At 39.3% G+C, this 24,493-nt stretch overlaps 1 protein-coding gene across 3 annotated transcripts in view; it reads left to right on the top strand.

Annotated features, from left to right (window-relative positions):
• KIF15 (kinesin family member 15) overlaps nucleotides 1-24,493 on the top strand; it is a 60,561-nt gene that overhangs the window by 9,283 nt on the left and 26,785 nt on the right. For all 3 annotated transcript variants that reach the window (XM_070237859.1, XM_001916788.6, XM_070237860.1), the window contains exons 2-14: nucleotides 1,715-1,757; nucleotides 2,252-2,435; nucleotides 4,723-4,799; nucleotides 9,174-9,211; nucleotides 10,243-10,340; nucleotides 11,484-11,663; nucleotides 17,199-17,408; nucleotides 19,470-19,595; nucleotides 19,764-19,886; nucleotides 21,948-22,071; nucleotides 22,617-22,693; nucleotides 22,919-23,128; nucleotides 24,006-24,183. In XM_070237859.1, coding sequence (XP_070093960.1) covers nucleotides 2,421-2,435; nucleotides 4,723-4,799; nucleotides 9,174-9,211; nucleotides 10,243-10,340; nucleotides 11,484-11,663; nucleotides 17,199-17,408; nucleotides 19,470-19,595; nucleotides 19,764-19,886; nucleotides 21,948-22,071; nucleotides 22,617-22,693; nucleotides 22,919-23,128; nucleotides 24,006-24,183 — 1,456 coding nt within the window. In that variant the 5' untranslated portion in view covers nucleotides 1,715-1,757; nucleotides 2,252-2,420. The remainder of the gene's footprint in view (nucleotides 1-1,714; nucleotides 1,758-2,251; nucleotides 2,436-4,722; nucleotides 4,800-9,173; nucleotides 9,212-10,242; nucleotides 10,341-11,483; nucleotides 11,664-17,198; nucleotides 17,409-19,469; nucleotides 19,596-19,763; nucleotides 19,887-21,947; nucleotides 22,072-22,616; nucleotides 22,694-22,918; nucleotides 23,129-24,005; nucleotides 24,184-24,493) is intronic.

Below are 24,493 nucleotides of genomic sequence, written 5' to 3'. Positions count from 1 at the left end.
GGAGCAGCTGTTTAGACTGCACTGACCAGGAACCCTGTCAGCTGTTACTGACTGGACCTGGGCCCCTCCTCATAGTCACAGTGGTCCCATGTGGTCCCTCATCAGTTGTGGGGGCAATCGCAAGGGGGCCTCAGGCTGCTGGTGCCTACTGTTGCAGACCACCTAGACGTGCTCCCTCCTTGAGGTCTGCAGCGGTGTTATGGGCTTTCCCAGCAGCTGGGAGCAGGATCACCTATAATCGCAGCTCTGTCACTGTCAGAGCCCACAAGATCTCACTTCGCCACTATAGGTCCCAGCAGAACTATAGGTATCTTCAGCAGTCTGTGGTTAGCTCACCTAGCTGTGCCACTTTTGCCCCGGGGCCTTCCAGCCTTCTGATTGCCGGTTGGAGCCTCTCCACTAGGACTGTGTAGAGGCTTTCGCTGAGGCTGCTGTGGGAACCTGGAGTTTCCCCCTGGGCCACGGAGCCGGGCCGCTGGAGCTCCACCCAGCCCCCAACCACGCCCACAGTATCGCTGGATACCTCCTGCACCCTCTGGGGCACAGCTGGGGTCCGTGAGTCCAGCAGCGGCTGGCGGGCTGCTGATTTGCCCGGGATCCTGCTCTTTGGGAGCCTCCCAGCGTTCTGAATGCTGGGCGGGGACTCTCTGCTAATGGCGAGCAGAGGCTTTCCCTGCCACCGAGCAGAGGCTTTTCTTGCCACCGGTGCAGGACCCTGGAGATTCCCTCTGGGCTGCGGAGTCGGGCGCTGGAGCTCCACCTGGCCCCCGACCATGCCCATGGGATCTCTGGGTGCCTTTTGCACCCTCTGGGGCACAGCTGGAGTCTGTGAGTCCTGCAGCGGCTGGCAGGCTGCTGCCTTGCTGGGAATTCTGCTCTTTGGGAGCCTCTCGGCATTCTGAATGCTGGGCGGGGCCTTTCTGCTAATGGCGAGCAGAGGCTTTCCCTGCCGCCGGTGTGGGACTCTGGGGTTTTCCCCTGGGCTTAGGTGTAATCACGAGGGGCTTAGGTAGGGCTGTAGTCACACGTTTCCACCGTCACTCTGCCAGTGAGTGCACACTCCTGCCCTTGGTGCGTGGCGATGCTATGGGGGAGTCGGCTGGAAGAGAGCCTCTTGCAGGTACTAGGCTGTCCAGGGGTCGGGGGTCAGAGAGTTTTCACCTATCTCCACCTCCTCCGGGGGGGAAGTCCGTCCGCCTTCTGATGTATAGCAGCACAGGTCTCTCAGGCGTCCTGAGATGCTATATGGATATCCTTTGTTAACCGATGAATGTCCAATTAGTTGTAGATTCAAAGGGGGAGAGACAAAGAAGACTACTCACTCTGCCATCTTGGCCCCACCTCCCTATACATATTATTTTTTATGAACTAATTGAGAGTAAAATGGTTAGTAGCAGTAATACTACAGTGTATAATTTCTAAGAACAAGTATATTCTCTTAACTGATCACATTGCAATTATCAAAATCAAGACATTATATCATATACAGTGCATTTAAAACCATGAGACTGGATGTCATCACCAACAGAGCGGGTATGAATAGAATAGAGAGGAAGATAAAGGCCTGGGCCCTGGAGCACCCTGCTGTCAGGAGCCCAGGGAGCTGAGGAGGCTGAGAAGGACTGTCAGCAAGTGAAGAGCAGACTAGATAAGAATGGGAGTTTTATATTGTACTTTCAAACACCTTTAATGACTTCTTTTTCTTCTTTTCTAGCTGAGTTACGCAATGTGACAAATTGTCAATCTAACCAACCAAGGTAAGGAAAAACCTTGTTGATGAAACCAGAAGAATTAGGGATGTGATATTCTTGAAACAAGCATTTAGCGGGGTAAGGAGTACTTATTTCAGACTTGAGCTTGGTCCTCGGCTGCTTGGAAATTTGGAAAAATCACATCTCCTCCCTCCCACCTGTGCTCTCACTTTCCAGGCTGAGAGAGAGAATCAACAACGTAATTCTCCCTTGGGTTGACTTATTTTATTATTGCTCTTAAGAGGGAAATGAGAGACAAGCAGTGCTTGGAGCTCCTTGAAATCAGCTCCCTTTGAGTTGATTTCAAGTAAAGGCTTATGAAGATGATTATGGTGAAGCAGATCAGTAAAGGGTGTGAGTAATGTGAGACTCTTAAAAGAGGTAAATGGGCTTTGTTGGGGAAACCCTCAGTATAGAAACATTAGCTGCAATATGAGACTCAGATCTTTTCTTAGTTTCTTTTCTGCAGTAAACTTAGCTGCTACATTTTTTGTCTTTAGTAATGAAGGTGATGCCATCAAAGTTTTTGTGCGAATTCGTCCACTTACAGAGGGTTCTGGATCAGCCGATGGAGAGCAAAACTTATGCTTATCTTTGCTCTCCTCTACGACTCTCCGGCTGCACTCCAACCCTGAGCCCAAGATCTTCACATTTGATCATGTCGCAGACATGGACACCACTCAGGTAATGAACTTTTGGAAACTTAACTTTCCATTTGGAAAATATAAGATTCTGTTATATGTGAGGATTTTATTTCTGGTCTCTTTAGTTTGATAGATTTAAGATAAGGAGGTGCAAACATTCCAAAAATATTTTAAATTTAATTTTACTAAATATTTTTCTTCCTTCATCAAACTTTGTACCAAAATGGCAAGCCTCCCATGCTTTCCCTCTCTGTCCAGTGACGGAGGTTGGTGAAGGTTTACTTTTGAGAGCCCCTTGGAGATTGATAAGTACGGTTGAACTGCCTGGTTTAAGAAGAGTGTCTTAGTTCTGGTTGCTATACCAAAAATGTCATAGACTAGGTGGCTTAAACAACAAGCATTGATTTCTCAGTTTGGAAGGTTGAGAACTCCAGGGTCAAGGCCAGGAGACCCAGTGTCTGGTGAGGACTTGCTTCCTGACTTGCAGACAGCTGCCTTCTCAGTGTGTCCTCACGTGGTGGAGAGAGGAAGAGAGCAAGAGCGTTCTCTCATGCGTCTTATAAAGGCGCTGCTCCCGACATGAGGGGTTCACCCTCGTGACCTAATTACCTCCCAAAGGCCCCATCTCCAAATACCATTACTTTGGGGATTAGAGTTTCAAAATAGGAATTTTGGGGAGGACGCAAACATTCAGTCTATGGCAGGGAGTGATAGATTTAAGATACTATTCTACCAATAACTGCTTTTCTTTCTTTCTTTCTTTTTAAGATTTTATCTTTCCTTTTTCTCCCCAAAGCTCCCTGGTACATAGTTGTATATTCTAGTTGTGGGTCCCTCTAGTGGTGGCATGTGGGATGCCGCCTCAGCGTGGCCTGATGAGCAGTGCCATGTCCATGCCCAGGATCCGAAACTGGCAAAACCCTGGGCTGTCTAAGCGGAGTGTGCGGACTTAACCACTCGGCCACGTGGTCAGCTCCAATAACTGCTTTTCTAATTAAGGACAATTTAGTTAAGATCTAGTCAGCACTACCCAATAGAACTTTCTGCAGTGGTGGAAATGTTCTGTATCTGTGCTGTCCGTTACAGTAGCCTCTAGCCATATGTGGCCCTTAAAGTTTAAATTAATGAAGATTAAATGAAATTTGAAATTCAGCCACATGTGGCTAGTGCATCTGAGAAACTGAATTTCAAATTTTATTTAATCTTTGTTAGTTTAAATTTAAATAGCCACATAAGGCTAATGGCTACCGTATTGGACATCACAGATCTCGATTATTCCCTTATACACATGGATGTTTTTGGTTAGATATTTAGATCTTTAGATCTTTTTTCTTTTCATCCAGGGCATGGCTGGATAATGGAAATATAAAGTGAGCCACATATATAATTAAGAATTTTCCAGTAGCCACATTAAAAAAAAATTTAAAAGAAACAGGTCAAATTAGTTTTAATTCTGTATCTTATTTAACCCAGTATATCCAAAATATCATTTCAACATATAGTCAACATAAAGCAAGTTATTAATGAGATATTTTCCATTCTCTTTTTCATGCTCATTCTTCCAAATCTGATGTATATTTTACACTTACAACACATCTCAAGTTGGACTAGCCACATTTCAGGTGCTCAACAGCCACATATAGACTCAAGGCTACTGTATTAGACAATGAAGGTCTAGGAATTCCTGCACTGTTGATAAGACTGCATCTACTTATATGTAAAAATGAAAATAAAGGGGCTAGGGGCCGGCCCCGTGGCCAAGTGGTTAAGTTTGCACACTCTACTTCAACGGCCCAGGGTTTCACTGGTCTGGATTCTGGGTGTGGAGATGGCACTGCTCATTGAGCCATGCTGAGGTGGTGTACCATCTAGCACAACCGGAAGGACCTACAACTAGAATATACAACTATGTACTGGGGGGTTTTGGAGAGAAGAAGAAGAAAAGAAAAAAAAAAGAAAAGAAAAATCAGATATAGATTATTTAGTACAAGCTTGTGAGAAAAGCACTGATGAACATATAGGGCTATGTATTTTATGCTAATACTAGTATAATGTTTGCATGCAGTGTGCTAAACAAAATTCTGTATAAACTCTAGATGTGAGCTTTAAATCTATAATTGCATAGGAGATTAACGAGTATAATTATGTTTAAAGTTTTATCATCTTACGTGTTTTATCCTTTTTTTCCATAGAGGATATAATTTTCATTTTCACAAGTATTTAAAAAAATCTAAGCACACAGTTCTTTTTGTTATATTTTAAAGTGTGGTTTAGTAAAAATGTTTTCATTTTTATGAAATGTTAACATTTGGTGCTTACGTTTGTAGGAGTCTGTGTTCTCGGCTGTGGCCAAAGGCATTGTGGAGTCTTGCATGAGCGGTTATAATGGTACCATCTTTGCATAGTAAGTTGTTGACTGTGTCCTTATAGAAATGTACTGTAATAAATGCTTCTATTCATTTTCTATGGCTGCTGTAACAAATTACCACGAACTTAGTGGCTTGAAACAACACATTTATTATCTTTAGGTTCTGTAGGTCAGAAGTCTGACACGGGTCTCACTGAGCTAAAATGAAGGTTCAGCAGGGCTGCGTTCCTTTCTGGAAGCTCTAGGGGAGAGTCCATTTCCTGGCCTTTTCCAGCTTCTAGGGGCTACCCGTGTTACTTGGCTACCAGCCCCCTTACCTATACTGAAAGCTGACAACATGCTTCTCCAGCTCTTCCTTGGTCACATCTCCCTCTGACTGCAGCTGAGACAGGTTCTCTAATTTTAAGGACACATGTGATGAGCTTGGCCCCACCTGGATAATCACAGCGGCAGGGATATTAAACTCCACCTTCTGGACAGGAGAGTATCTACATATCTTATTTGGAATTCTTCTGTAAGGAAGATTCATCTCTTCCTCCATATTTATTCAATTATTTATTTACATGGTATGGACTCGTGTACTTATTTTATACTTTGGGTTATAATCCAGTACTACATTGTTTTTATTTTGTTGCTCATATTCTTCTAGCTCGGCCATTGGGAACTATTTGAGATTGGTTTCTATGTCCCTTTGGCATGTCACATCCTTTTGTTTTTTGAGCACTTCCTTACTTTAGGTTGCTACAAGATGCTCCTGGCTCATCTTATATTTTCCCTGTCCTAGACCTAGAATTGGTCATTTCACCAAGGAGCCCTGGTTCCTTTTGTTGGAGAACAGTATTTAGAAACCAAGATCTGGGCACTAGGTGTGCTTGTTGCTACTGGAGTATCAATGCTTCTAGGCCTTCTCAGCAGACAGAGCTAGGTAATTTATGTGTGTGTACTAAGTCATGAATACAGGCATATCCATAATTGTTTCTGTATCTATGCATGTGTATATATGTTAAGCTAAACTTCAGTTCATACTGATGTCTCTGAGTCTAATCCAAGGGTTTAGAATCCACATGAGTTTATTCTAGAATCCTGTGAATCCACAGGGTTCATTCTAGCCTTCTTTTCTTGTTTGTCTGTAACTTCCCATTCTGACAGCAAAAGGTTCTATCATCCATTTATTTATTTGTTCAACCCCGGTACACAGGTAGAGCAATTTCAGAATTGTTAGCCTCTATCCCTGTGAGAAATGAATCTACTGAGTACAGTGTTTATGTACAGATACCCCTTTTTTTATGCCTTACAATTTCCTATCAAAACCTCATTTTCTAAAGTTACTTAGGTCAGCTTCTTTTCCACCCAGCCCCTTCAGCACAGTTGTGTCATGCTTTTGTAATACACTTAGCTGCGTTCCATCCTGGGATCTCCAGCATCCTGGTTGATGTGTTTTGTTTTTTTTTAAAGATTTTATTTTTCCTTTTTTTCCCAAAGCCCCCTGGTACATAGTTGTGTATTTTTAGTTGTGGGTCCTTCTAGTTGTGGCATGTGGGATGCTGCCTCAGCATGGCTTGATGAGTGGTGCTATGTCTGCACCCAGGATTCAAACTGGCGAAACCCTGGGTCACCGAAGCAGAGCACGTGAACTTCACCACTTGGCCATGGGGCCGGCCCCAGGTTGATGTGTTTTGCTTCTTTATGTAGTTGCATACTTTAGAGTTCACCCTTTGTGATGTACGGTTGTATAGTGTCTTAACAAATGCAGAGAGCCATGTATTTATCACCCCAGTGCTGAAGAGAACAGTTCCTTTACCTTAAAAGTTCCACATTTGTCCCCTTTGAGGTCAGCCACTCCTTCTCCCAACCCCTGACATCCAGGGTACACTAATATATTTTCCATTCCTATAGTTTTGCCTTTTCCAGAGGGTTATATGAATGGAATCATACAGTATGTAGACTTTTGGATCTGGCTTTTTTCTTTTGGTAAAATTCATTTAAGCTTCGTTTATGTTGTTGCATGCATCAATAGCTTATTCTTATTAGCTTATTCCACCCCCCCCCCGACTTTTTTTGGTTGTATAGTGTTTTATTGTATAGATGTATCACATTTTGTTTATCCATTCCCCTGTTAAAGGATATCTTGGTTGCTTCCAGTTTTTAGGAATTACGAATAAAGTTGCTACAAACATTCGAATATTGGTTTTTGTGTGAACATACGTTTTCAGATCACTTGAGTAAATACCTAGGAAGGCAATTGCTGAGTCATGTGGTAAGTTTATGATTAACTTTTATGAGAAACTGCCAAACTGTCTTCCAAAATGTATGTTTAAAGTGAGTAATGATCCTGAATTTCTAAATGTTGGCAGCTGTAAAATATTGCTACAGGTTTAATATTGGAATGTAAGCTGGAAGTCCAGAAGGCATTGTGACAACCTTGGCATTTATTCACGGTGAATTTTAGTATCATTTCAGATTTATTTTGTAAGTAGGAATATAATTTGTAGTATAATTTTTTCTTCTTCTAGCAATAGAGTTTGTAATTTTATTTCAAACTAGAGGTTTTTAATAGTATGTAATGAATTCTATAATTCATTTTGAGCAGCTGATGTTTTGTGTGTGTGTGTGCGCTCCTAGTTCATCTATAATTGACTCAAAACACAAGAAAATATAAAATACATTAAGAAATTTAAAGCTTAGCCTCCTGTTGCACCTACATTCTTCCTTGAAAATCTGCCTTTCCTTTCATGCTTATTTTTCAGTCATGTTCAGCAGGACTCAATGTTCTCTCTTGAGTGATGAGGCAAATAACTATTTTCTCATGTCTTCTCAAGAGAAAAATGATTTTTTTTTTTACGGAATGTTTTGAGTGGTAAAGTTAAAAAATGAATTGGAAGTAAGAGCCACAATTGCCAGAGATTATAAATCTTCAGAACTGTTTTCTTTGAAGTGTCTGTAGGCATACTAGTTGTAATGTTTAATTTGTGGCATATTCATTAATAACTTAATGAAAATTGCTTTTGGCAGTCGAGGGTAGGAATGAGAAACACTTGGAGAGAAATGAGCGTCTGACTAGGTGGTTAGATGAGCATACTTCCTGGTTTACCTAAGACGGTCCTGATTCTAGAGTAATTGTTAGTAGTGTCGCCTTCACTCTCAAGTAGGGGACTCAATAATGTCCGTTCTCGTTCTGAGTTACTAAAGAACTTTTTTTCCTACTTCCGAAAGAAACAGGTAAACAGCTAGACCATACTGTTTTCTATCTTTTGGGACATTTAACCAGAAAGTAAATTCAAAATTTCATATTGTACTGTGACTCCAAGCTAAAGACATTTGACACCCTGGTTAACATCTTTCTTCAACAAACTTTTTTATGTTTAGTTTTTTATTATTCCTGTTTCTTGGGATAACCAAGGAGATACAACACTGTGAATAAAAATCAAACCTATAACTTAAAGATTTTTAGATTGCTTTATTTTTAAATGAAGACATTTTAGTATCTTTTAAAGGCAGAATTTAGGAAAAGAATTGCTGCTTTAGAATAGCAAAAATTGGAAATAAAAGTCCAGATTCTGGTTAAATAAATTATATGTTCGTGGAATACAATGCAGCTATTAAAAATAATGAGGTAGATCTCTACTGACTTAGAAAAACAGGTTGCAGAACACTATTGAAGAGCATCGTTCCAACTTTGTAAATAAAAATTTGATAAGGGGCTGGCCCCATGGCTGAGTGGTTAAAGTTCCACTTTGACAGCCGGAGTTCACAGGTTTGGATCCCTGATGCAGACCTACTCCACTCATCAGCCCTGCTGTGGAGGAATCCCACATATAAAACATAGAGGAAAATTGGCTCAGATGTTAGCTCAGGGTGAATCTTCCTCACCAAAAAAAGAAAAAAAATTAGATGAAAACTCTGATGGCTGTGTTTGTGTAATCTGGAAGCATACCAGACAATTAATAGTGGTTAGCTCTTGTGGTAGAATAGGAGAGAAAGAAAATGGATCATTCACTTTTTACCTAATATAATTTTTAAAAAGAGGGAAAATAAGCTCTTTGTGGGGAAAACATATATACTAATAGACCATATTAAAATAGGGGGGTAGGGGGCCCACCCGGTGGCGCAGCGGTTAAGTGTGCACATTCAGCTTCTTGGCGGCCCTGGGTTCACCGGTTCAGATCCCGGGTGCGGACATGGCACCGCTTGGCACGCCAAGCTTTGGCAGGCATCCCACTATAAAGTGGAGGAAGATGGGCACGGATGTTAGCTCAGGGCCAGTCTTCCTCAGCAAAAAGAGGAGGATTGACAGCAGATGTTAGCTGAGGGCTAATCTTCCTCAAAAAAAAAAATAATAAAATAAAATAGGAGAGTAGTCTTCTAAATTTCATGTGTAATAATACTACATAAAACATTCTTCTTTTACAGTGGACAGACTGGCTCAGGGAAAACGTTTACTATGATGGGTAAGTAAATTGAAGATTAACATTTGCTGCCTTAGTCTGCTCTTTCTGCGATGACAGCACCTAGTACATTTTTTGAGAAGGCATAATTTCTATATATGATGTTGACCTCATAAAATGAGGGCTGATCCCAGGCTTCTGTCAGATTGTGAGTTCCAGGATGGCAAAGTCTATGTTTGCAGCTATGTTCCCAGCTCAATGCTGGGCACAAAATAGGTTCTCAATGGACAGTTTTTGAGTTGGGTTTAATGAATTTTTATGTATTTATATCTGTATAACCTCTACCCAGATCAAGATTCCTGGTCAGTAACGACTCCCACCCCCATCCCCTGAAGTCTGCGTCCCTCTGACTTCTGTCATTATTAGTTTTGCTTGTTTTTGGATTTTTACAAATGAAATTTTACTGTATGTACTCTTTTATGTCTGGCTTCTTTCTCTCAGCGTTCAGTTTCTAAGATTCACTCATGTTGCTGCATGAAGCAGTTTATTTCCATTTCTGTATAATATATTATTGTATGAATATACCACAAATCTTCCATTCTACTGTTGATAGACGTTTGGATTATTTCCAGTTTGGGACCATGTGAATAGTGCTGCTGTGCACATTTTTTCTTATAAGTGTCTTTTAAAGTCAGTTCTGTTGGATATATATCTGGGAGTGGAATTGCTGTGTCAATGCATGAGACCCAATCTCATATGCAATAAGTAAAGTACAATTATTTGGTGTTTCTGCCCATATTGCTACCTGGCAGTAGGAAAAATTTGAAGCTTGGTACCTACATGGATTTTTTAATTTACCAAACAACTACTTTTTAAAATTGTGGGCCTTTCCTTCGGTCCTATTGATAAGTAGTTTCTATTATGTGATCTCTCACAGACCAAAATTTAACTTGTTTGGGGGCACAAATAGAAAAGTGATTATACAATGTGTCATCTTATTTCTGTATGAATGGCCTTTCAGTGTTACCATTTTGAAGGACTCCTATAATAGAATAAAAATGAATTGCCAAATCCTTTTTTTTACATTTTTTTAGGGCCATCTGAATCTGATAATTTTTCTCATAACCTGAGAGGAGTAATCCCACGAAGTTTTGAATATTTGTTTTCCTTAATTGATCGTGAAAAAGAGAAGGTAAAACTTACTGTAAAATTAAAGCAGTTCTATGAAGTACCTGGTTTTGAGTAGTTAGCTACTAATAATTGGCTCATGATACATGAAGGGGTGCTACTTTACAATGTGGATAGGCTAGTGTGGGACAAAGAAAACCTTTCAATTCTTAAGGTAAGATTAAGGATTCTGAGGTTTTTAATCTTCTAAAAGTTTTTAGCTTATAAAACATACATCATTCGTGAGCTTGGATTGCTGGCGTAAAAGAGAGAAGAATGTAATGCTTCTTAGGCTCTCAGGTTTTGCAAGAGAGAAGGTGTAGAGAAAACCTTAACTGAGGAAAACAGAGATTCACTGGGCTGCATCGCCTACCTGTACCTAGGCTCACGGTTGACTGTGGATGTCCGTAGACGTTCATGACGTTCAGTAGTGATGGGCTCTTCCTTACCTCCTTTGCAGACCTGCTGCCACGTGACCGTGATCTACTTGCTCCACATGTGGTGTGGCTCCATCATCCTGGGGATGTGGGCTTTCCTCTCCCATTGGCTCCCACGTTGGGCCATTCTCAGGATTGTGCTTCTTTAGGTTGGCAAATTCCAGGCTTAAGAGCCATTCGTGTTATATGTTCTATTCTATAAAGGAGTTTGATGTATACCTTTGGTTTACCATTTACTCCTTTGCAGAAACTGTCCCTAACCATTGCAATTAGACATGCACAGTGCATGCCAGTGACATAAGTTTAGTGCCATGTGTTTCTCTGGTTAAAAATTCTATAGAGAGCTTTTAACATAAATTATTTTTGGTCTTGTAAAGAATATAACAGTTGCTTCAAGTAAAACTTTATGAGGAAGTTCAATATATAAGACATAAAAATGGAATTGCCCATCTGGATTGCCAAATTCCCATCTTCCTGTCTTGGTTCTAAGGCATCTCTGGAAACTTCTGAGGCTCTTGGGATCACAGTGATGCTGCTTTAAAATGTAATGATGTGTTAAAACTAGTTATGTAAATTTTTTAACTGACTTAGGTATTTTATATCATGTAAAGGATAATATTATAGGAAATCTACACCTTATGAAGCAAGTGAAAGATTAATGCTATGAAAGATAATGAAAGATAGGGATGATCTCATGAAAATAACATCTAGACGAGGCTTCTCTTTTACAGGCTGGAGGTGGAAAGAGTTTCCTATGTAAGTGTTCCTTTATTGAAATCTACAATGAGCAGATTTATGACCTACTGGACTCTGCATCAGCTGGACTATACTTAAGGGAGCATATCAAGAAGGGAGTCTTTGTTGTTGGTGCCGTAGAGCAGGTGGTGACCTCAGCTGCTGAAGCCTATCAGGTACTCTGCCTTGAGCAGTTCGATCCTTAGACAACATAGCATGCTGTGAAGAGCACCTTGATCTCAAAAAAAGCAAGAATTGAACTACTAAAAATACTTTGTAAAAGACTAATACAGAATGTTCATGAGAAGAAAAGAGAAAAGAATATGACAGTGTTTTGTAGATCTCCCCTTAGATAGAACTTTAAGCCTCTTGATTTTGCGTTATTTTGGTGCTATTCTTTCCAATCAGGTGCTCTTAAAAACCACCCTGTAGATCCCTTGGGGACAATTTGTTAGTGTCCATATTTTTTTAGTGGTTCCTCCTGGGAGCTGTCCCTTTCAGGAGCCCCTGGGATCTCTGCCCTTTAAAACAGCTGGCTGTTCTTTTCCTTTTATTTGCTACCCTGTTTACCTACTAAGTGTCAAAAGCCAACATTTTTTGAGCATTCAGCTCAGGACAACAAACCTCTTGACAAGAATTTATAAAATATTCTACTCACATTTTCATAGATCCTGCCCTGGGCAGTTAATTTTAAACAATTTTTTATTATGTAATATTTGATACATACAAAATATTGCCACATGCATGAGTTACCGAGGATAATGTTAAAATGAACTTGTGGGGGCTCATTAGACAATTTAAGACCCAAATACCACCAATACTGGCCCATCTACCTGTGTGCTCCTCCCTGTCTCACATCCCTGGTTCCTCCCTAAACTTAAGCACCATGCTGAATGTCATCCTTTTCTTCCACTTTTAAATCAGATTTGTATGTATTGCTTAATATGTTGGCTTTTGCATTTTAAAAATGGTATGTATTTAGCCTTCTGTGACTTTTTTAAACTCATGATGGTTTATGAAATTTATCTATGTTGCATTTCATTTATTTTCGTGGCTGTATAATATTCCATTGTGTAAATATAATATATGTTATGTATCTCTCTTAGTTTATTAATTTATTCTTCCATCTTTGGCAAGTCTCCTGATTCAAACTTTTTAAACTATCACTCTTCCAGTAAAAGAGAGGTTTTACTTGTGACTCAGTGTATGTATGTATACATACTCAAAAAATTGTGTTAGGGCCTGGCCCAGTGGCATAGTGGTTAAGCATGTTCCCCTTCAGCGGCCCAGGGTTCACAGGTTCAGATCCTGGGTGCCAATGTATACCACTCATCAAGCCATGATGTGGTGACTTCTCACATACAAAATAGAAGAGGATTCGCAACAGGTGTTAACTCAGGGCCAATCCTCCTCACCAGAAAAAAGACAAATTGTGTTGGGATTTTGATTGGGATTGCATTGCAGTTATAGACCAGTTTGGAGGGATTGACTCTTTACAATATTGAGTCCACAGATGAACGTGGAATGTCTATTCATTTATTTAGGTCTTTACTGTCTTGCAATATAATAATTTTCTCCATGAAAGTCTTACCTTTTTTGGTTAGCTTTATTCTAATATACCTTATTTTTTTTGTTGCTCTTGTAGATAATCTCTTTTTAAATTATGTTTTGTTTAGTGTGTACAGAAATGCAGTTGACTATTATAGAATGCTTTTATAATCAACCACGTTGCTAACTATCCTATAAAATCAAGAGTGTGTATCAAATTTTATCAGGGGCTGGCCCAGTGGCGTAGTGGTTAGGTTCACACACTCCACTTTAGTGGCCAAGGGTTCACGGGTTCGGATCCTGAATGTGGTCTTACATGCCACTCATCAAGCCATGCTGTGGTGGTATGCCACATATAAAATAGACGAAGATTGCCACAGATGTTAGCTCAGGGCCAATCTTCCTCAAGCAAAATAGGAAGACTGGCAACAGATGTTAGCTCAGTGCCAATCTTCCTCACTAAAAAAACAAAAAACAAACAAAATTTATCAGATGCTTTTTCTCCCTCTATTGAGATGAGCATGTGGTTTTTCTCCTTTAACATGTTAACATGATAAAGTATTGGATTAGATTTGCTACTATTTTGTTTAGGATTTTTCATCGGTGTTAAAGATTGAGATCCACTTGTAATTTTCCTTTTCCTATTATCACCTTTATTTTCTGTAAGTTTGTATGATTGGAATGACCTGTTCTTAAAAAGTATTGTAGAACTCATCCCCAGAATCATCTGGGCCCTGTGTTTTGTGAGAAGATTTTTAATTACAGATAAAAATACTTTAATAGGGCTATGCAGGCATTGTATCTCTTCTTGGGTCAGTTTTGATAAGTTATGTATTCCTAGAAAAATTTCAGTTTCCTCTGAGTTTTCAAATATATTGGCATAAAGTTGTTCCTAGTATTCTCATTTTTTAAATCTTTGCTATATCTACAATTTTCTTCTCTTTTTGCATAGTTGGTATTGTTTATATGGCATTGCTCTTTGATTTTTTCTGTATTTTACTTTCTTTGGGTTTATTCTGCTGTTCTTTTTCCAGCTTCTTAAGCTGGATGCTTAGCTCCTTTTGGCCTTTCTTTTATGATATAAGTATTTAATGCTGTAAATTTATTTCTTAATATTGCTTAAACTTCACATGTTATAATATCTTAATTGTCATATAGACCTAAGTATTTTTCCATATTTTTTTGATCCATGTATTACTTAGAAATGTAATTTAAAATTCCCAAACTTATGAGAATTTTAAATTCATTTCTCATTTTGATTCTTAATTGCATTGGGATCAGAGAATGTGATCTTGTGTGATGCCTAGTCTTTGAGATTTATTGAAAACTGGTTTATGGATTAATACAATGGCCAGTTTTTATAAATGTGTGCTTGAGAAGAATGTATATCCTTGGATACAGGGTTTTATATTTTTATTAATTTTTTTGTCTATATAATCTATTAGTACTTGAGAGATATATTAAACTCCAACTAAGGTGTTGGTTTTATCAATTTTGTCTTGATTTTGGTCAATATAAGTATTTATGTATACATATAGAGATAGACTGTTTTATTAGGCTCATATAAAATTAATAAGATTAGTTTATCTTCCTTTGGTTTGAATCTATAATTTTGTATTGATTCTATATTTTCCTATTAACACATTTGCCTTCAAAAGCTATTTTGGCTGATATTCATATACTACTGAGCATTTTTTTTATTAGTATTTGGTATATGTTTTCCCATCAGACCTTCTGTCTTAATGTTTTAGTTGTTTTTCATAAACCATATAGCTGTATTTTGCTTTTTTTAACCTTTCTTGACAGTATTTTTACCTAACCTGTGTACATTAATGTGATTTTTATTTTTGTTGGACTCATTTCTACCATCTTCCTTAGTGTTTTTTGTTTTGTTTTATTCAATGCTTCTTTCCTTTTGTTGCTTTTTTTAAAAGACTTTATTTTTTTAGAGTAGTTTTAGGTTTCAGAGCAAAGTTGAGAGAAAGATACAGTAACTTCCCATATACTCCCTCCTCCCACACATGCGTGGCCTTCCCCATTTTCAACATCCCACACCAGAGTGGTGCATTTGTTACAATCAATGAATCTCATTCACACATCATAATCACCCAAGTCCATAGTTTACATTACAGTTCACTCTTCGTGTTGTATGTTGTGTGGGTTGCCTTTTTGTTTTTGATCCAATATGCGGCACCATTTGTTGAGAAAAAACTTTTCTTTTTCCTGTTGAATTGCCTTTGCACCTTTGATGAAAATCAGTTGACCATACATATGTGGCTTTATATCTGACTGTATTCTCTTCCACTGATATGTGTCTCTCTGCCCATACAAAACTGTCTGGGTTATTGTAGCTAGTTGTTGCTAAGTAGTAAGTCTTGAGATCATGTAGAGCAAGTCCTTCAACTTTGTTCTTTTTAACAATTATTTTGGTTATTCTTGGATTTTGCATTCTCATATTCATAAAATCAGCTTGTCAGTTTCTACAAAAAAGGCTGCTGGGATTTTGAGTGGGATTGTGTTGAATTTGTCAATCATCTTTGGGAGAATTAACATCTTAAGAATATTGAATCTTCCAATCCGTGAACATTCCCCAAGTTGTTTTATTTTTGTTTGTATTTGATTTTTGTATAAATGTTTTAAAAACGTGCTTGTATTTGCTTTTTTCTCCTTATTTTGCACAAATGTTAGCATATTGTACTACTTTTGCACCTTCCTTTTTTAAGATGATAGTGTTTTGGAATTTGTCCCATATTTGAGGATTTCTCTTTGTCTTACAGCTGTATGAATGTATCATGATTTATTTAATATTTAGTGTACAGTATATAGTGTTATGAAAAGGAAGCATAAAGTTTGTCGTTAGCGCCATGGAGTCTATTCCAACTCCTAGTGACCCTGTGTACAGCAGAACGAAACCCTGCCTGGTCTTTTTGCGCCATCCTCTCACCTTCTGGTGCTATATCAGACAATTCTCCACTGCTATTCATAGGGGACTTATGGCCAATTTTTCGTAAGTGGGTGGCCAGGTCCTTCTTCCTAGTCCGTCTTAGTCTGTAAGCTCCCTGAAACCTGTCCACCATGGGTGACCCTGCCGGTATTTGAAATACTGGAAGCATAGCTTTCAGCATCACAGCAACACGCAGCTGCCACAGTATGACAACTGTCAGACACGTGGTATGGTTCCCTGACCGGGAAATGAACCGGGGCTGTGGCAGTGAGAGTGCTGAATCTTAACCACTAGACCACCAAGCATAAAGTACTATCCAAAAAACATAAAGATATGAATAATTTCAATTTTATGCTGTGGCTGGTTAATAGAGTTGTAACAGTTCCATTTATTGAGTATATGTGCTAAGCACTGTGCTAGCTTCTTTTGATACATTATTTCATTGAACTTCTAATCTACTTTTGAGGTAAGATACTAATTTCCCCATTTTATCCTGTACTATTATGACCTTGCTACTCAAAAATGTAATTCTCAGACTATGGTATCACCTGGGAGCATGTTACAAATGCACAGTCTCAGGCCCACCTCACACCTACTGAATCAGAATCTGAATTTTAACAAGATCCCTAGCTGATTAGTATGCCTATTAAAGTTTGAGAGGCTCTGCCCTGTTGGGTAGGTACCCATATTCCCATTTTGCAGGTATGGGCCTGAGCCTTGAAAAGGTTCAACTGGCCCCAGAGCACACAGCTAGTAAATGGTGGAGCCAGGGGTTGAACTCATATTCATCTGATTCCAGAGCCTGCAGTCTGAACCTTCGTATCCTGCTTGCCATAGGGAATAGAGAGGGGAAACAAGTACTTTGTAGACTAAAAGAGCTGACAGAACTTTGCGCTTGAAGGTAATTTCAAGATTTAGCTTGTCTAACTTTCTCATTGTCTGGGTGAAGAAAGGGTTCAGAGAGATTTTGTGATTTGCATTAAGTTAACACAAATAGGGAATGGCAAAATCAGTTCTAGATCCTATGCCTTCTGATTTCCCGCTTGTTCTCTGTCCCTAACATGGAGAGGGGACAGAAAAGGAAAGGGAAAGGAAAATAACTTGAGTATGTTCCTCGATAGACCAGTGTTCTCTCACTGCCCTCTACACCTTTCCTACTGATGTTAGTGTCTGTTGTGACCACCCGGAAGTTGTGATAATATATTTTGCTTTTGCCTAGGTGTTGTCTGGAGGATGGAGAAACAGACGTGTGGCATCGACATCAATGAATAGAGAATCCTCTAGGTCTCATGCAGTCTTTACAATTACAGTAGAGTCAATGGAGAAAAGCAATGAGACTGTGAATATACGGACCTCCCTACTCAATCTGGTGGATTTAGCAGGATCTGAGAGGCAAAAAGATACCCATGCAGAAGGGATGAGGTTGAAAGTAAGAATGTAATTATGGTCTTCAATTTCAGCTTGTATGTGAATTATTACTAGAACTCAATACCAAGCTAAATGTTGTGAGGGCTTCAAAGGAATAACAAATTGCTCCATCTGAAATGTTTAGAAATTTTTGTTATGGGGAAGGGACAGTAAACATACATGGGATAGGACAAGTCTATCAGTAGCAAGAATGTTTGAATTCATGCGAGAAGGGATGATGGCACAAGGGGCAGCAGGGGTCAGAGGAAGGGTGTGACATGGACTGCTTATGGGAAGCCTGGAAAAGAAGTTGTTCTTGAGTTGTGTTCTCAAAGCGGGAAGATTTGGACACGGAGAGAGGAACAGGGAATACATGCCTGGCAGGGGGACATCTCAAGGGTTATGGATGCAGAGTGAATCTGGCATTTGGCATTTCAGCATGGATGAATGGGTGGGTTGAGTTAGAGGTGCCAGTAGGCCCAGATCATTGAGGACCAGGAGTGCCAGGCAAAGTTTGCTCTCAACTCTCCCAACACTGGGAAACACTTAAAGGTTTTGAGTGATTTCGTGAAGAAAGCCTGTTTTATAAAAACAGCCATCTGGCCCACCACTGCCACTTTCAAGAGGGGAGAGCGTAAAGAGAAAGGAGAGCAGTTACGCTGTTTAATATTTCAGGGGTGAGGGTAAAGGACTTAGTGGAAGATTCTCTGTAATATGTATGACCAAAGTGTGTATATGTATTGTCAATAAAATATGTATGGATTTTATAGTTTAGGATATATGAGGGATAGGGGAGAGGAGTCGGAAATGGTGGAGGAGAGTACTTTTTGTATTAAAAGTGAGGAATTGAGCCTCCTGAGCTCTCAGGCAGTTTCAGGCAATCTCAGGCTCATGTTTCTATTGAGACGTAAAGCGTAAGAAGAATAGCTTATGGGGGCCAGCCCCATGGCCGAGTGGTTAAGTTCACACGCTCTGCTTCCATGGCCCACGGTTTCATTGGTTTGGATCCTGGGTGTGGACCTAGCACCCCTCATCAAGCCATGCTGAGGCGGAGTCCCACATGCCACAACTAGAGTGACCTACAGCTAAAATATACAGCTGTACTGGGGGACTTGGGGAGAAGGAAAAATTAAGAAAAAAATAAATAAAAATTTAGAAAGTGAAAAATAAAAATAATAAAAAAGAAAAATAGCATATGTTTATAATAGGCCATATGCTGGGTTTGTTCTAAATGCTATATTAACTCATTTAACCTTCACAAATCTGGAAGCAGGTACTGCTATCCTTCCTATTTCAGTAAATTGTCCAGGGGCGCACAGCTAAGAGTAGAGCTCAGATTCAAACCAAAGTAGTCAGCTCGACAGACAGTGCCCTCAACTGTGGCACTAAACCACCTTTCTGATTTACTTAATGATAGCAGACGGTGGCAACTCTGAAATCAGCTCATCTTGCTTTATAATTTCTACTCTTTCTTGTTTTCTAGTACTTTCACCACTGCAGACCCAATTACCGAAATAAGCTACCTACAGTAAAAATCCAGAGTAACATATTTAACTCATTTTTCTTTTTTCTCCAAACCACTGTTTTAAAGGTTTTTATTATACTTTACAGAATTAGACTGAGTATTCTCTTGTAATAAGTTCATCAGTGGCTTTGTGGGATGTAGGGGTGCGTTATTAGTTATCATAATGTAGCAAACATTTTAACATAAAAGGGTTGAAAATATGCCTATTAATGTGCTACTCCAACATTTTTTCCTCTGTTCTTTCTAGTTTTTATCCCTAACTATAGGTCAATTTTAAACTATTAACAATCATGAGGTGACATTGATTTTTTTTTTCCTCCTTCACATGATTTTTGTGTTTGTCTTTCAATATTGAAATTGCATTGTGTATCGAATAGGAAAAGGTTAGGGGATAGTTGAGGGCATCTTTTTTGCTGGAAAGTTAGTTATCCTTAACTAACATTGTCCCTAACTTGACTTTGCATTCACAGTTGTCACCCTGCTGGGTATATTTTAGTTCAAAATACGAAAAAGAAACCAGTGCACCTAAATTTTTATTCTCTTTCCCCATTGCCTTAGGAAGCAGGTAACATCAACCGATCATTGAGCTGCCTGGGCCAAGTGATAACTGCACTTGTTGATGTGGGTAATGGAAAACAGAGACATGTTTGCTACAGAGACTCCAAACTTACCTTCTTACTCCGGGTAAAGCAGATTATTGCGTTCCTGGGCCTTTTTCTTAATTATGCTCCCTATGGTTGATAGTTGGGTAATCTCTCTCAGCCTTGGTGTAAGGGTATACATTTTTTTTGCTTAAAAAAAGATCTTGTGATTTCTTCCCTGAAAATGTGTACCATTCGTATCATTAAACAGGATTCCCTTGGAGGTAATGCCAAAACAGCCATAATTGCGAATGTTCACCCTGGATCCAGGTGTTTTGGGGAAACCCTGTCAACACTTAATTTTGCTCAAAGAGCCAAGCTGATTAAAAATAAGGTAAAATACTGAGTACCATTAAGTAAATTAGAAAAATACTTAGGTTTGTAGTACCTTACTTTTGTGATTGCCTGATTTACCATTAGTTTTTATTTATTTCTCTGTGAAAGCTTAACTCTAAACAAGATCTCTATTTTGTCTTTCTTAGCCTTGGGTATCACTCATGTAATTTGAGGCCTAGATTGGGTCTTATGTTTAGTATTATTTGGCTGGTTTTTCTTATGGGAAGGCAAAGTTTTGCCTTTGTAATTGGGTTGGAGACTAAATTTATTTACCTAAACGTTATTAGCAGAGTCGTGTGTGCATGTGGTGATGGTGGGGATGCGCTATGAAAATAATTTGATGATGTTGACAAACTTCATTTTCAAGATGCAGTAACTCCAAGGATTCCCTGTTTTTCTTTATATGCAAGAAGCTTCCTTGATATTCATGTATACCAGTGGTCAGAAAACTTTTCCTGGTAAATATTTTAGGCTTCTTGGATCATATGGTTTCTGTCCCAACTACTCAACCATGCCTTTGTAGTGAGAAGGCATGGAATATAGACTTTTTTTTTTTTACATAGACAATATGTAAACATATGGGCATGGCTGTGTTCCAGTACAACTTTACAAAAACAGGTGGCAGACTGTATTTGGCTCACGGGCAAGCAGCACTTTGCCAACCCCTGGTGGAGACTGTCAAAATACCAACGAGTCCCCCACCTGTTTTAGAGAAGTTGGAGCCCCCTTTGGTTTTAGACAAAAAACTCACAAGTCAATTGGCCGATGAATTTCCTTTCTCTTTCAAAGGAGAAATTGGTCATTCTTACCCCAAAAGTAGACTCCCTGATCTTCTTCTTATCGTAAGCTTGAAGAGGTCCATGTTGTGTCTTCCCCTGAGTAAGTCAGAAGAGTATTCGTTCGTTTTATTGGATTATCACTCCTGGTAGGATACTTCTGATACAAGGAGGAAAAATCATTAGAGCTTCCTGATCCTGTCTCTTGGGACTTACTAGAAGTTTTTGGAGAGTGGAGAACTGCGGGGATAATTAGAATTGTTATGTCACTGATGTGACAATGATGTCAGAATATACAAGGAGTGCCTTGTAATGAGTCTGGCCAATAAGAATCAGAAGCAACTAGAAATGGCTTCTGAACACACAGAACAACAAAACTAGGAGCCTTATAGTGGTCACTATCAATGGTAAGTCCCCTGCTGCAGCCTGTCAGTAGAAGGTGGCTAGGATATCTGGGACTTGTTTAAGGATAAACTATTTAGCTCTTTCCCAATGGGCAGACCTGGTTTAAGACAGGAACACAGGGACCTTGGGGCTGTCAGGGTTTTTTCCCTCACTGGAGTATTGGGTATTTCACAACTGGGTCCCTTTTATCTGGTTGGTACTCAGCCATTGGCTCTTGTTATCACCCTGTAGATTTTGTAGGCCTTTTTGAACCTCTTAGAAGTTGTCTCAAATAAGATGTTTCTTTAAGAGTATTTCTTAAAGAGATATTTCTTTAAAATAGCACTTAGTGTGGTAATAAAACAAATGGAGCTGTTCGACCAACCCCTCCTTCCAGAAGGGCTGTTTGGAGATACAGGGTTGGATCCCTCTGGAGAGGGTGGTTTCTGCCAAGCTGGTGGGGCTCCAGCCAGCCCTGCAGTTCATCACACCCTTTACAGAGAGCCAAGACAGATGGCAGATGGCACCTGTCGAGGTTTTTTCTCTTCTCCGTGGGGGAGAGCTGTTTGTCGCAGGAAGCAATGAACATACCCAGATCTCAGGTGTGACCCAGGCTGACAGGATGCAGGACTAGTCAACAGAGCAGAGATCCAAGTGGGAGGGTACAGGAGGAGTTGTGAGTGGGGGAAGACCTCTGGCTCTAGGTCTGAAGGCACGGGGGAAGGAAGCTTCCTCCCCACTCTCCACACTGTGATTCTGGTGGCCTTTTGACTGTCTGTGAGATGAAAGTGCAGTTTTGTTTGGTGTTCTTCATTCCAAATCGTACAAACAAATATAAACACAAGACTCTACGACTCAAAGAGTGCTCTTATAATGCTTTTTAAAAAATTCTCGAATAGGCAGTGGTAAATGAAGACACCCAAGGAAATGTGAGCCAGCTCCAAGCTGAAGTGAAGAGGCTCAAAGAACAGTTGGCCCAGTTTACTTCAGGGCGGATGCTGCCAGAAAGCTTTCTGACCAGAGGTAAGATGAGCACAGTGTGCTTTATCCTGAAGAAGACCACGTGCGAATGTTAGCGTGAGAACCCTCTGACGACAGTCACAACACAGTGAGGCTACCCAAAATTTTCTACAAGTATCCGTCTGTGTTTATTTCACCTACTTAGGAACATGGTACTTTGTCTGCAACCAGATACAGATACCATAGCTACTGAATTCTGTGAGATATGGTGGGAAGGGGGAGTAGAAATAATTTTGAATAATTCGGCCCTAATAAAAGTGCTAAAAAGAGATACTAATAAATTTAATTTAGATCCACTTCCAAGATTTTGTCATATCATTTTTAATCTGTATGTTTACTAAATAGGATAATAGAGACTTGTTTTTCTTTAAAGAATAGCTAATGTGTAGACTGGATTGATTTGAAATCCAGGATCTGGTAATAACAGTCAGATTCTTCTAGATTAGTTGAGAGCAGTCAATCAAAGGCTGTTTTAGCTCATCCCTGGGTCTTAAAATTGGAGAAATAAACTTTTTTTTCCCCTTTCTTTCTTACTGGATCAATTACAGACAGAGACGAGACTACTTACATGAAGTATTTCCAAGAGGCAATGTTATTCTTTAAGAAATCTGAACAGGAAAAGAAGGTAGGAAACTGAATTAGTATAAAGGTGATTCAAGATTCTTTAGGCTTTTACTATGTGGTGCCTTTCTGAGTGAAATAAATGGCACAAATAAAACAGAGGAAGGCTATGAAAAATCTAATTTTGCCTTTGAGATTAAATGTGAAGTTAGTGTTTGTTGCTTGGTTTGTGAAAATTTAGGGAAGATGAATTATTTTTCATGTCTAACCAAATTATGAATTTCTCAAGTCTCTAGTAGAAAAAATTACCCAATTAGAAGACCTCACCCTCAAAAAAGAAAAATTTATTCAGTCCAATAAAATGATTGTGAAATTCCGAGAGGATCAAATAATGCGCCTGGAGAAACTCCAGAAGGAATCCCGGGGAAGTTTTCTACCTGAGGAGCAGGATCGTTTGCTGTCGGAATTAAGGGATGAGATTCAAACTCTACGAGAACAAGTGAGTATGTAACGTTTGCAGTATTTCTAAAAATAAAAGAAGTTCAAGGCAAATATATGTTTGTCACCAAATTCATGTAATTTAATACAGTGGAAAGTGTTTTAAATGAATTCATCTGACAGTATGATTGCATAATTTCTTTTCCCCCATTTTCCAAAATAGTAAAACCTGAAGGGAAAAGGGAGGAAGTTGTGGTGATGTAGCTACCAAAGCACTCAGCCCCAGCACTAAGCACCATTCATCCCAGTGGGCAGTTGTGGTTCTCTAAACAGTGTGGCCTCTTTATACTGGAGCCCTTTCAAGTTGTTTTGTTGTTATTTTTCCTTTTCCCTGGGGAGGATGGATAGTTAATCCAGGCACTTCATTAAAAAACAAAGATAACCTTTTATCAGTTTTGTATCTTTCTAGAGGTTTTTATGCATATTCAAACTAAGATAGATAGATATTTTTACTTTTATTCCTTTTGCACACAAAAGGCAGCTCACCATACACTCTTCTGTACCTTGCCCTTTTCACTTAATGTATCTTGGAGGGTGTTCAACCCTGCTCAATAGAGAGTTTCCTTATTCTTTTCAATGCATTAATTTAAGCAGTCTCCTTTGCATGAAAAGTCTGCCACAGTGTACACCCTTTTGCTTCTCTCTTTACCTGCCTGGGTGAAAGTTTCAAGGGTACAGATCCAGATGTAGAGTAACGGAGTTGTAGGTTGTGCCCATGTTCAATCTGATCGCAAATGCCAAGTTGCCTTCCACAGTGGCGGCAGACCACCACCAGCAGTGCATGTGGCATTCCTAATGTTTTCTAACGGCTGTTCAGAAAGACTTGTTCATTAAGGAAATGTCTGTAAATGTGTAAGTCTGTAATTCTTCTGTCACAGATAGAGCACCACCCCAGAGTCGCAAAGTATGCTATGGAAAATCATTCTCTCAGGGAGGAGAATAGAAGACTGAGATTATTAGAGCCTGTGAAAAGAGCCCAAGAATTGGATGCCCAGACCATTGCAATACTAGAAAAAGCTTTCTTCGAAGTATCTGGCACAGATGAAAATGACAAAAGTAAGAAATGATTGTTGTATACATGCCTTGTAGGGCCAGAGGGGCTGTTTTAAAGGGCATTTATATTGCCTTGAAAGTGGGGCCTTCGTTTTAGCCTCTAGACTTAGTGTGCTAATTTTTTACATACATATTTATGCTTTTATGTTAGCAAAAGGCATTTTCTACACTTCTCAAAAATCACAGAGTAGTAAATTATGTAAGCTAATAGACATATCAAGGAAATATCTATTATATTTTTCTATTTTGTTGATAAAAGATTCAGTATTACTTTTAATTTTTGTTAAATGGAATTTCCTTGTTTTAAGTATTT

The sequence above is a fragment of the Equus caballus genome, chromosome 16, assembly GCF_041296265.1.
Source record: "Equus caballus isolate H_3958 breed thoroughbred chromosome 16, TB-T2T, whole genome shotgun sequence".
In the NCBI taxonomy this organism is placed as follows: Eukaryota; Metazoa; Chordata; class Mammalia; order Perissodactyla; family Equidae; genus Equus; species Equus caballus.
This window is presented reverse-complemented; position numbering and strand designations above follow the sequence as displayed.